The following is a 13,261-nucleotide window of genomic DNA, read 5'->3' as shown; positions in this document are numbered from 1 at the left end:
CTGTTACAGAGCGAGTCTCAATTAAGCTTGCTGGAGCAGAGGCACACAATGGAAATTAGTAAAAGTTACAAGACTAGTCAAATCATAGATGTCAATGTCTTTTAGAGACAACCTCCCATTATTTTATTAGTACTGAAAGGAACATGTTGAGACAAAGTAGTGAGATTTAAAATAGAAAATGTAGCATCTGCATTGAGTACAAATAGATATGAAGCGGAAGATGCTATGATATCTTGAGTATCATTGTTGGACCCCTCATTTGACTTCACAGGCTTCTTTCTCACTCTTAGCAGGTAGCCCCTTTTCTAGTACCTAATCTCTTTAGAGATGTCACATTTCCTAAAATGTTATATACTTACCATGTGACAGAACCATTTCCCTCCTAGGCATTTACCTGTTCAGAGAACTGAAAGTTTATGTCCACACAAACACCTATACAGAAACGTTCATAGTAGCTTTATTCTTGGGAGCCCTGAGCTAAGACTTCCCTGGTGGCTCAGATGGTAAAGCGTCTGCCTACAATGCAGGAGACCCAGGTTCAATCCCTGGGTTGGGAAGATCTCCTGGAGAAGGAAATGGCAACCCACTCCAGTATTCTTGCTTGGAAAATCCCATGGATGGCAGAACCTGGTAGGCTACAGTCCATGGGGTTGCAAAGAGTCCAGACACGAATAAGTGACTTCAGTTAGTAGCTTTATTCTTGGGAGCCCCAAACTAGGAACAACCCAAATATCAATCAACAGGTAAATGAACAAACAAATGCTGATATGTCCATACCATAGGATACTGCTGCTGCTGCTAAGTCCCTTCAGTCGTGTCCGACTCTGTGCGACCCCATAGACGGCAGCCCGCCAGGCTCCCCCGTCCCTGGGATTCTCCAGGCAGGAACACTGGAGTGGGTTGCCATTTCCTTCTCCAATGCATGAAAGTGAAAAGTGAAAATGAAGTCACTCAGTCGTGTCTGACTCTTAGCGACCCCATGGACTGCAGCCCACCAGGCTCCTCCATCCATTCTAGGCAAGAGTACTGGAGTGGGGTGCCATTGCCTTCTCCAATACCATAGGGTACTCAGCAATAAAAAAGGAAATATTGATAAATGCAACGACATGAATGAATCTAAAATCTGTCTGACTAAAAGAAACACAAAAGAGTATACAGTATATAATTCTAATTTTATACAATTTTTGAAACTGCTAATTATATATAGTAACCCTAGTGGCTCAGACTGTTTATACTCTGTCTCCCAGTGCAGGAGACCCAGGTTTGATCCCTGCGTCAGGGAGATCCTCTGAAGAAAATGGCAATCCACTCTAGTGTTCTTTCCTGGAGAATTCCATGGACAAGAGGAGCCTGACGGGCTACAGTCTTTGGGGTTGCAAAGAGTTGGACTAACACAGAACAGCAGATCAGTGGCTTCCAGGGACTTCTTTGGGGAGCCCCTGGTAGAATTGATGAAAAAGGGGCTGAGGAAACTTTTGGAGATAACAGTGATGGATTTGTGATTACGGTGATGGTTTCTTGAGTGTATACATGTGCCCAAACTCATCAAATAATACATTTTAAATGTATTCCATCGATTATACCTCAATATATGTTTGTAAACCCAAGGTCACTAAGTCCATGAAGTGTGTATTTCTGATGTAAAGATCTCAGCTCCATTGGTGACTCAATTAAGTGTTCTCAATGGCAATTATCCAAACATTTAAAGAGAGCCTAATATTAAACTTACAGTAAAATGCTGATGTTTCCCATGTTTTAGTGTAAATATTTTTCCTTTCAAACTCCTAGGGAGAAAATAAAGTCTATATATTAAATTACCTTTCAAGTTAAACATCCAAAGGCAAAAAAATTCAAGTCCCCAAATCCATTTCTCTTGCCCTTATAAGGTAAAAATCCAACAAAATTAAAATCCCTCCCAGTTTTATTTTGTTCACTCACAGCCAGAAAAGTTAATGCCTAGACGGATTCCTACAGCCATGGCAGCCTGTGTGTTTTCCTTGGAATAGCTCATTTGGCACCTCAAAGGTTAAATTAGTTCAGAATCAAGTCTGTGGTGTGTCTCAATTTTTAAAAGGTCCAAAGATTTAGCAGAACATCCAAAGTAGTTGTAACACTTGCTTTACGCTCACCAAATTCATACAGTGGTTATCATGGACAAAATTATGTTCCCAGAACCAAGTAGTTGTAATTGTTAGTTTATAGCAGAAACTCCATTGTAGAAAATCATTGGTATGTAGGAAGGAGGATAACTGGGATGGCTCATCAGAATGCCGGCCAGTTTATGCCAACTGTCAGGGGCCCATGCCCTGCACACGTCAGCTAAACCAGAAGAAATTTTGCATCAAGAAGCTAGATTTATCTCCATGCATTTAGCATGGCACACTGTATCTTCATTCTGGCATTTCAAACACTGATGCTGTCTTGCAAAGTAGAGATTTGCCATGGAGCAGTGCCAATCACCAGATCTCTTGTGGTCCTGATTCCATCTAATATAATCAAGTATCTTTATATTCAGATTTTGCTCTTTCATACTGAATTTTATGACTGGCATGAACAATTTAAACCAGGAACTTCCCGAGAGCTCTGTACTGTGCAAATTCTCTGCCTTAGCGAAAGTTGAAAAGCAGCAAATACTGATACAGTCATCAATGTTTAGCCCATCTGGATTTTTTATCATAAAATTCTTGCCTCAGATGAAAGTTGCATTCTGGCAGCTCTTCCACCTCTGATAAGGCCCCTGATACTCACCCATGAATTTAAATATAGTTCAAGGTCAGACTGCTGCAGCACCCTAAGGCTGCCTGCACATGCCAGTGACTTTGTTAATGACAGCACAGCCAGAGTAGCTCGATAGATCCAGTCTTTGCCGGCATCAGCTGAGGTCATCCAGGCCAGCATTTGGGCGAGCCCCATGGCCACACTTTGTGCCTTCAGTGAAGCCTGTGTGTCTCCGTCATTCCCCTCCCCTCCCTGCTCCTCTGTTGAGGCCTGCACTTTTCTGCTTAAGGCCCTATTGTCACACCCTGCCTCTGTAGAAACCACCAGTTTTAAGTGGACATAGCTACCCTAAACTTGAGCTCAAGAAATCCCACATGCCTCAGGGCTTAAAGCCACTTGCTAAAGCCATAGCAGTAAGAAGCCTACTACACATTTATAAATGTGTAAAAAAATCAAATTAACGGTTCCATATAAGCCTCTATAAACTACCAAGATCAAAACTCCTTACATACATACTGAGGTCTGAAAGCACATGGTCTGGCCACCCAAAGCTTCTCCACTTATGTATCATGTTCCCTCACATTTCATTCCTGCTTTATTCCTTAAGGTACTGACCCGTGCAGCACGAACTGGAGTTCCAGATATTACATTCCCCCAAACACAGGCCTCTTCCCTGCTCTGCCTCCAACTCCATCCTCTCCTTTATCGACATAGCCTGTTCTTTACTGTTTTCAGTATAAAAATAGTAATTAAGGGTACAAACTCCCTGTAGGCAGCCCAGTGAAAATGTTCTTCACTGTCTTGTCAAACTCTTTGCAACCTCATGGACTGTAGTCTACCAGGCTTCTCAGTCCATGAAAATATTGCAGGCAAGAATGCTGGTGTGGGTAGCTATTGCCTTCTCCAGGGGATCTTTCCAACCCAGGGATTGAGCCCACATCCCCTGCACTGCAGGCAGATTCTTTACTGCCTGAACCACCAGGGAAGCGCAGGCAGGCCAGGTCCTCTCCCAAACTGATCATATGCATGTTATACCTCCCTCCCTGGGAAGTACAGTAAGATCAGTAAGGAGGCCATGTGTGTTAGCTATGGGTGCCCCCTTCATGTGGAAGGACACATCAGTCATGGATGGAAGTGTTAACCCCATCAGTAATAATGTAAGTCACAACTATTTTTAAGACTTTATTAAGCTTTTAAATATATCCCAAGTTTTGTTCCCTTTGTAATTTTCTTCATGGTCTTCACCCATGATTCTGTTCACAATCCTGAAGGCTTTTCACACAGGCCATCTTATTTGTGAAACTTCTGATCTCTATAACCAGATGAACCATCTCTCAAAGACCAAGACCCTGGTCTAGGGCTTAGAGGATGAACCACAGCAGAATCACCAGGTTGCTTGTTAGAGCATCTGTTATGGACCCCTCAAGGCTATTCGTCTTGGCATAGGGATCTTGAAGCTCTGCGGGTACATCTCCGGTGCCGTCAAGTCTGCATCTTGTCTTGAACCCAATGGCCACCGATTGCTTCTCGTGCTATGATGTTATTTGGCACTTACTGCCATCTGTTCCTTGGAGGAACTTGCATATATAGCAGCTACTGAGCAAAAAGTTAAAATGAACCTAACTTTTACTCATTTTGCAAAAAGACCAGATCTTTAATTTTTGTCCTGACAGCTAGAAGTAAAACACACGTGAAATCAGTATTAAGCAATTAACTATTTTACACTGCTTCATAGTCTACTGTTTTTACCAGTGTAGCCAAATTTAGGCTGAGTTGTTCATTTTAAATGAAATATATATATGAAAAAGTCGCTCAGTCATGTCTCTTTGCAACCCCATGGACTGTAACTCGCCAGGCTCCTCTGTCCATGGAACTCTCCTGGCAATACTGGAGTGGATAGCCCATTTGCTTCACCAGAGGATCTTCCCAACCCAGGCATTGAACCCTGGTCTCCTGCATTGCAGTCTCCTCAAACCCAGGTCTCCTGTAATTTACCATCTGAGCCACCAGGAAAGCCCATATATAATATAATGTACTGCAAATTATTAAGTACTGTTCTCTGTAATAAAGAATTCCTCTCTAGTAAGTCGTTTCCTCAGCATCTCCTATTGTACCTTTAAATGCAGAATCATCAGTAGAGCTACCAAAACCTCAAAGCCAACACTGTGGTACACCTGTTACCACTTATAAAGGATAGCATTTACTATGCAATGTTTTACGATTATTTCAGTTCTTTTGTTTCTAATGTTGATAACCAAGCCTATCTGATTTCGCAGTGATTTCAAGGAAACAGGAGAAGCAGCATTGCAGTACCTTCCCTTGGTTCACAAAGGTACCAACAGATACAACACTGGTAGGTCCCGTAACAATGTTCTTACAAGATATGGTCCCATAGGATCTGGAAAGCTTAAGACCTGCTCTGACACTGCTAGGTTGCCATCACCGTTCAAAAAATACTACACTATGCAGTAAGTTTGCAAAAAGGTTCGTTCTGGTTTTTCTGTAAGTTATAGGAAAGCCCAGAGAAACTTTTTGGGCCAATCCATTACTTCCACTTAAGGGAATGATTATAAATATCAAACTGTGCTTTATGAAGACCACACCATAACATGGTGTATAGGATATAATATGGTGTACAGGGTATACATATAAATAAAATATGGTGTATAGGATCCTCCCCCTATAAAATGTACTGAAGATAAATAAAGTTCAAGGGGAGTCTCTGCCTCCTTCAGGATTCCATAGTTATAGAATTTTAAAACCGTAACAGTTCACTGCTAAACTTAAATATTTATTGAAATGATCTGTTGAAAGCTTTGCTCCCTTACTTTCAAAACACTTTATTTCATCTGAATTTCATACGGTACAAAATTATCACATGCTTGAACTTGTACAAATAGCAGGTTCTTTCAATTCTTAAGGGCAACCTTCCTTCAGTGGCAAATAAATAAAAATCAAATCATATATATAATGTAGAGCATATATATAAAATTTTCTTTTATAAAAACAAAAATATTTGGATATCTTATATTTAATATAGCTTAGCTATTCAGTTTATGTTGACAAATTTAGTTAAATGTTAGGAGGGATACTCCATATACAAAAGAACTCAATAGCAAGCATATATTTTAATGGTTGATTAGTCAGTCAGGCAACAACGTCTGACTTAATTCTTTTCTTGTATTTTTTTTAGAAGATACTCCATTTGTAAATTCAAGTTTGGTTGCCCCTTTTTAGTCTTTTTGCTCAGTATTTTGAACACTTCCATTTTCTTCTTTTTGTAGAGCCTTTGAGCTTCTTCTCTCTCTTGTTTTCTCTTCTCAAATTCCTGAAATTATTAACATATATAATTTTCATTAGTGACAAACAGCAGATATTGGTCACAATTCTGTTGAAATAGCTATCACCATGCAAATACTTCAAGGTCTGTCCTATATTTTTCAACATGTGAAATGCTACTAGTAAGCACAGTAGTGTACTCTCTTTGCCTTTAAACTATCATATCTGCTATAGCACAGCATAATGCAAAATTATCTAACAATTTTAATTTTGCATATGAATAAAATCAAAGCACAAAGAAGGCATATTTAACAATTTCATCATTTAATTAGATCCACTGAAGAGTCAGAAGTGACTTTACAGGTTATCTAGTCCCTGTAACACTGGAATCATTTCTAGAATATCGGGTATTCTTTTAAATTTGCCATCTGACAGATTTAATTCAAGAAGTATTTAAATTAAAGAAGTATTTACTAACTGTACACTGTATATATGTAAAATATTGTGCTAGATATTATGATTTTGATTAAGAATTATGTTGATCTGATTTGCTAAGATCAAGACTTAAATTCATTTGTGCTTAAAGAAAATTAATTCAGTTATATAGATCTGAAAAGTACTACTTAAAATACTATACTCTTATATATAAAAGTTAAAAGTTCTTGAAATAATACAGTAAGTGCACTGTTTTTGAACTTCTCCTGTAACACATATAGCTACCACATGACACACCCTTACATTTGTATGATGACATAATTAACAAAGTGCTTTCACATACATTACATAATTATATATATCAATATACTATATTTTAATACATAACAATTTTTTTAAATGTATGTTTTACAGTATAATGGCTCTTATTTCATCTAATATACTATTTATAAAGGTGGCAGTATTTACAAAGGTGGTTGGTTTAAAAAGCAAAGTATACTGTAACAATCTATGAAACAGAGGTTTAGTTTTTCCATGAAGAAATATTCCTACTTCACTCTAGCCTGCCATCAGTTTAAAAATAGTCAAATAAATTTTACATGTTAAACTTTCAGATTTCTTAATTATACAATCTGTAAAACTAACACATACAAGAAATTATGTATCAGCACCAACTTTGGGGTCTTTTTGACTGATGTGCTAAACCTTTTTAATGGGATAGATAATACAGTTTTAATGTAAGAAATATGAATGAACCACAGATAAACAATTTTGCTGAAGCTGCACATGATTTTGTTCTACTCATTTAAAAAAAGCTATTATAACTGTGGGTTTAAGAATAATAACAAAGAATGGTAACTTACTGATAAGTTAATCTAGTAGGGTTTTTAATGACCAAGAAAAACTCTTTAAAATATTATTTTATTCTAACATCTCCCTCTGACTTCTACTTGCTTTGATGTAAATTTATAAAAGTCTATATTTTTTTAGTAGTTTTCAAATTTTATTATGTATAATCTCTTGGAGGCAATTGTTAAAAAATGACTATTACTATCACCTTTGAGGGTGATATAAACAATGGAGGAATCACAATGTTGAAATTCTCCAGCTCCTCTCAGATTATTCATTTACCCAGTAAATATTTACAGATGCATATACTATGGGTCCCATATTTAGAAGAAAAGCTTACATATACACTTAGGATAAAGAAAAATGAATCTAAATATTTTTAAAATAGATCTTACTTGTTTCTTAGCAGCACGCTTAGCTTGTATCTGCTCATATTCTTCCTGCGCTTTTTGATTTGACGTTTTCTTTTTATTTTTCTTTGGAACATTAATGGAGCTTTGCAAGATAAATGAAAACAAATCATAAGCATTAAAAATAATATAACCAAAATTATGACAAAATTACATCAAATATAGTACTTATATAGTCAAATCTCACTAATGCAACTTAAGGCAGGGGGAGAGATGTTGAAAGAAAGACATTAAATCTTGCTAGTAAGACATCCAAATAACACATTAAATTTTTTCTTATACCTTTCAAGATATAGAAGGTAATAAATATAGAGTTTTGGAGAAATAGTTCAACCAGGGAAAATACAGAAAGTTCTGAAAGGTCCTAAAATGTTTAAAGAAGTAAACCAGCATATGATTGGTAGAAATGACAAGCTGCAAAGGCATTAAATTGAAGGATGTTATGAAGGACTTTATGGGTGTACATGAACTTTAATCCCAAAGTTCTCTGACCAACTTGTCTCTGTTCCGTTTCATTTGTTTTTTAATTGCAATCAAGTATACGTTCTCTGGGGGGAAAATCCATATTAATAATAGTAGTAGTAGTAGCAATAGCAGTTAACAGTCATATACCACTTCCTATGTATCACATGCCTTTTTAAGGACCATATATGAATGAAGTCATTTAATCATCACAACATCATGAGATGGGTCAAGGATACCATAGTCTATAAATTTAATCCATCCTGGGGTATGCAACATGGTAGCTGTAAATCACATACTTACTATTATTATTTCCACTTTAAAGAAGAGGACATTGGGCACCACCATATTAAAGCCACTCCACAATCTATGATGCACTACACTATAATACCTCTCAAAAGCTAGATTTTTAAAAACATAAATAGCAAGCATTAACCATGGTCCAAATAAATGTACTTGAGAGGCTTAAATCTAAAACCCAGATCTCTTAATTCCATTCCATTACTTTGTTTATTAAGCTTACCTAATTCAGTCATTTAAGCTAACAAGAAAGCCTCCATGAAAATATTTCCACATAATCACTTGCAACTTCTGAAATGCCCTAAGGCAAATTCCCATTACTATAGAAACTGTTCTATAATCTCTTTCATAAAATGCTACTTACATCCACAATAAAGTATTTCAAAAGACTGTAATACATACTTTATTCTTATGCTACACGGCTCTTCTGGCTGAGGTTGCTCAATGCTACAGTGTTCTTCAGACAAAGCCTGGTCATTGCTACCTTGGTCTTCTGGCAAAGGCTGATCAACCTGTTCTTCTGACAGAGGCTGGTCAGCTTTTCTAAGCTGCTTCCTGAGTCTTTCCTCTTCAGCCAAATAAAGATGTTTCAGATGATCAGGATACCAATCTGTGAAGGGGGATTCACTTGGGGTTTGAGACTTCTTTTCCTTCCGGAGTAATTTCTTATAAGTTTGCTGAATCTTGAGTTTTCTTCGAAATGCAAAGCCTTGTCCTGTTGAAGAATACAGCAGTCTTGAATTACTTTCTCAGAAAACATTGCATGAAAAATGTAGTTGTTAATTTAAAACAGAAAACTTTTTACACCGTCATGTTCAGATGTTAGATTTCATTATGTTTTGCTTTAAAATGTTATTTCAAGAAAAGAAGTTGAAGCTACTGTAATAAAGACTAAGCCAACAGAAGTTGGGAAGAACTCAACTGAGACTCTCAAAGAAAGAAAAACAACTAGAGTGTTGCACAACTCCAATTTATTGTACTCATAAATTAAACAGATTCATTAATTCATCTAAACACTTAATCTAGGTCTTCAATAAATACCAAAGGGTGGGGGGGGACCCTCACTTCTATTCAACATTATCTGAACTGAGAACTCCCAGATGTTCAAGTTGGACTCAGAAAAGGCAGAGGAACCAGAGATCAAATTGCCATCATCAACTGGATCAGAGAAGAAGCAAGACAATTCCAGAAAAACATCTACTTCTGTTTCACTGACAACGCTAAAGCCTTTGACTGGAAAATTCTTCAAAAGATGGGACTATGAGACCACCTTACCTGCCTCCTGAGAAACCTGTACGCAGGTCAAGAAGCATCAGTTAGAACTGGACATGGAACAATGGACTGTTTCCAAACTGGGAAAGAAGTATGTCAAGGATGTACATCCTCACCCTGCTTATTTAACTTATATGCAGAGTACATCACATGAAATGCTGTGCTGGAGGAAGCACAAGCTGGAATCAAAACCGCAGGGAGAAATATCAATAATCTCAGATATCTATATGACATCACCCTTAGGGCAAAAGGCAAAGAGGAACTAAAGAGCCTCTTGATGAAGGGAAAAGAGGAGAGTGAAAAAGCTGGCTTAAGATTCAACATTGGAAAAACTAAGATCATGGCACCCAGTTCCATCACTTCATGGCAAATAGATGGGGAAACAATGGAAAACAGTTACAGACTATTTTCTTGGGCTCCAAAATCAATGCAGATAGTGACTGCAGCCATGAAATTAAACGGAAATTAAAAATGCTTATTCCTTGGAAGAAAAGTTACGACAAACCTGGACAGCATATTAAAAAGCAGAGACATTAATTTGCAGACAAAGGTCCGTCTAGTTAAAGCTATCGTTTTTCCAGTAGTCATGTAGGCATGTGAGAGCTGGACCATAAAGTAGGCTGCGGCTGAAGAACTGATGCTCTTGAACACCTGTGGTGTTGAATAAGACTCTTCAGCATCCTCTGGATTGCAAGGATATATCAAACCAGTCAATCCTAAAGGAACAGAACCCTGAATATTCATGGAGAGGACTGACGCTGAAGCTCCAATACTCTGGCCGCCTCACGTGAAAAGCTGACTCATAGACAAGACCCTGATGCTGGGAAAGATTAAAAAGGGGATGACAGAGGACAAGATGGCACGATGGCATCACCAAGTCTGAGTAAGCTCGGGGAGATGGTGAAGGACAGGGAAGTCCGGCGTGCTGCAGTCCGTGAGGTCGCAAAAAGTCAGTCACGACTGAGTGACTGAACAACCCAGCCCAGTATTCTGGCCTGGAGAATTCCACGGACAGAGGAGCCTGGCAGGCTACACTCCATGGGGTCGCAGAGTCAGACATGACTGAGCGAGTTTCATTTCACTTCACATCTATTATTTTACCTTAGAGAAACTACCCTATGACTGACTTTTTAAAAGTAATTCAACATTAACCAGGTTAGATTGTGGTGTGTGACTTTCTCAACAGCAATTATCAGAAAACTGTACTTTTAGTATTCCATATGGGATTTAAGGGTACTTAATGAAGGCAAGATAAAACGAAAAATACAAACTAAAGCAAATAAAGATAGTAAGAGAAAAATAGACGGTTCTGTGATATTTTTAATTAGTAAGGGTGAGAATCAGTAAATTTCTAGCTTGCCTCTAGTCTTTACTGCAATACATGCAGGCTTCATGGGGGAAACGTAAAGGAAAGAGTTCTGATATTTAAAAAATGAGCGTAAGTCGAGGAAAATGTTTAAAGATTTAGAGTGAGCAACACTTCCTCGCCTTCTCATCCAAAGCTCTGAACAGCCCACAGCTTCAGCGAATTTAAGAACAGATTTCCTGGCTCCAAGTAGGGCTGGGTCTGGTTCCTAAATCCTTCCCAGCTTGGGAGACTGGCGTATTCGAAGATTTCGCAGGGCCGAGGACTTAAAAAGGCTGCCTTCTTACATACGTACCTTCGCGAACGCTCCCCGCGAAGGCTTGCAGATGATTAGGTCGCCACGTTTTCCGTTTCACATTCTTATTTCTGAATTCAACCGGTGGAACTCCTCCACGCGGACCCAACCCCCCTGTCCGCCCCCTTGCTGCCGGCCAAACGGGCGCCATGGCACACGAACCAAGGCGCAGGCCAAACACAACGGACTCAGTCAAAATACGTCATCAGGCAGAAGCAATCCATCGCCCACGCAAAAAATCCACATCTGAGATCTACTTATCCGGCCTTTCCTGCTTCCCACCGAGCCCTTGCCTCGCGGCCACGTTTGCGCCACCTACAGTCCGGGAGGTGGGGCGTCATGGCGGCTTCTTGCCCGCTCCCGGTGACCCAGGACCTGTCCACGTTACGTGCCAAGTTGCAGAAGCTACTGCGGTTCCTGAGGGAAGCCCTGCCCATTTCGAATGCACATACGGTGGACTTCTACACGGAGTCTGTGTGGGAGAAACTGGTTGACTTGCCCCCAGAGACGGTGCTGTCGGCGCTCAGCACGTTCGCGGCGGCGTCAGAGGCCTGCCCCCTAGAGGAAGCCGGGAGAATGTCAGGTGAATGGCGGGTGGGCGGGGAGAGACCCCGGGGCCTGGGTAGCGTCTCAGGTCGCGGAAGTCGAGCTGACGCCTGTGCCGGCGGGGCGCTGGCCGGAGGGTCGCTGCGTGGGAGGGAGCGGAGCCGTTTTTCCGCTTCCTGGTGGCGTGGCTCTGTGATGCGCCTCTCGGACCTCGGGTGCTTTTGTATTTCCACAGTTTAAAAAGAACAAGAAACAGTGCTAGGACCTTTCTTTAGTAATTCAACAGTAATTTTTTTGATTGGAGGGAAACGCGGAACAGTGCTTACAGATCCGTGTGAAAACACAGCAGGAGATGTCATCACCTAACGTGATGAGTCTTTTGGATTCTTGATTAAGATCATTTCAAGTGGTGATTATGCTGCAGCTGCTGCTAAGTTGCTTCAGTCGTGTCCGACTCTGTGCGACCCCATAGACGGCAGCCCACCAGGCTCCCCCGTCCCTGGGATTCTCCAGGCAAGAACACTGGAGTGGGTTGCCATTTCCTTCTCCAGTGCACGAAAGTGAAAAATGAAAGTGAAGTCGCTCAGTCGTGTCCGACTCTTAGCGACCCCATGGACTGCAGCCTACCAGGCCCCTCAGTCCGTGGGATTGTCCAGGCAAGAGTACTGGAGTGGGTTGCCATTGCCTTCTCTGGGTGATTATGACCAAGAAGAAAATGTGCAGTCGCCCAGTGGTCTCCGTCTCTTTGAGAACCTCATGGACTGCTGCACGCCAGGCCTCCCTGTCCCTCACCGTCTCCTGAAGTTTGCCCAAGTTCACCTTCATTGCGTTGGTGATGCCATCAAACCGTCTCACCCTCTGCCCTGGCCTTCTGCCCTCAGTCTTTCCCAGCATCAGGGTCTTTTCCAGTGAGTTAGCTCTTTGCCTAAGATGGCCAAAGTCTTGGAGCTTCAGCATCAGTCCTTCAATGAGTATTCAGGGTTGATTTCCTTTAAAATTGACTGGTTTGATCTCCTTGCTCTCCAGGGGACTCTGAAGAGTCTTATCTAGCACCACAGTCGGAAGGCATCAGTTCTTTGGGCTCTGCCTTCTTTAGGGTCCAGCTCTCACAACTGTGTATGATCACTGGGAAGAACATACCCTTGACTGTTCAGGGACCTTTGTGGGCAAAGTGATGTCTCTGCTTTTTAATGTATTGTCTAGGTTTGTCATAGATTTTCTTCCAAGGGGCACAGGTCTTTTAATTTCATGGCTGCTGTCACCATCTGCTGTGAGTTTGGAGCCCAAGAAAATAAAGTCTGTCACTGTTTCCGTTTTCACCCATCTGTT

The 13,261-nt window shown here is 40.3% G+C and overlaps 2 protein-coding genes and 1 non-coding gene across 4 annotated transcripts in view; 2 read left to right on the top strand and 1 right to left on the bottom strand.

Moving 5' to 3' along the window:
- Positions 1–485: 485 nt before the first annotated feature.
- TRNAC-ACA lies at positions 486–557 on the top strand. Its single transcript has one exon. It is a non-coding gene; the product is annotated as a tRNA-Cys (tRNA).
- Positions 558–5,488: 4,931 nt separating this feature from the next.
- Positions 5,489–12,056, bottom strand: CCDC59 (coiled-coil domain containing 59). Its single transcript, XM_040234493.1, has 4 exons — positions 11,387–12,056; positions 8,856–9,168; positions 7,677–7,776; positions 5,489–6,046 (listed from the first exon to the last, which is right to left on the bottom strand). Exons 1-4 carry the CDS (start codon positions 11,535–11,537, stop codon positions 5,885–5,887), a joined length of 726 nt encoding a protein of 241 aa, XP_040090427.1. The 5' UTR covers positions 11,538–12,056; the 3' UTR covers positions 5,489–5,884.
- Positions 11,661–13,261, top strand: part of METTL25 (methyltransferase like 25) — a 108,423-nt gene continuing 106,822 nt past the window's right edge. Inside the window, exon 1 of one of the 2 annotated variants that reach the window (XM_040234491.1) lies at positions 11,661–11,969. In XM_040234491.1, coding sequence (XP_040090425.1) covers positions 11,726–11,969 — 244 coding nt within the window. In that variant the 5' untranslated portion in view covers positions 11,661–11,725. The remainder of the gene's footprint in view (positions 11,970–13,261) is intronic. The other variant, XM_040234492.1, reaches the window with a different exon arrangement.

This window comes from Oryx dammah, unplaced genomic scaffold (assembly GCF_014754425.2).
Source record: "Oryx dammah isolate SB20612 unplaced genomic scaffold, SCBI_Odam_1.1 HiC_scaffold_29, whole genome shotgun sequence".
In the NCBI taxonomy this organism is placed as follows: Eukaryota; Metazoa; Chordata; class Mammalia; order Artiodactyla; family Bovidae; genus Oryx; species Oryx dammah.
The sequence above is the reverse complement of the archived record's forward strand: the minus strand, read 5'-3'. Positions and strand labels throughout refer to the sequence as shown.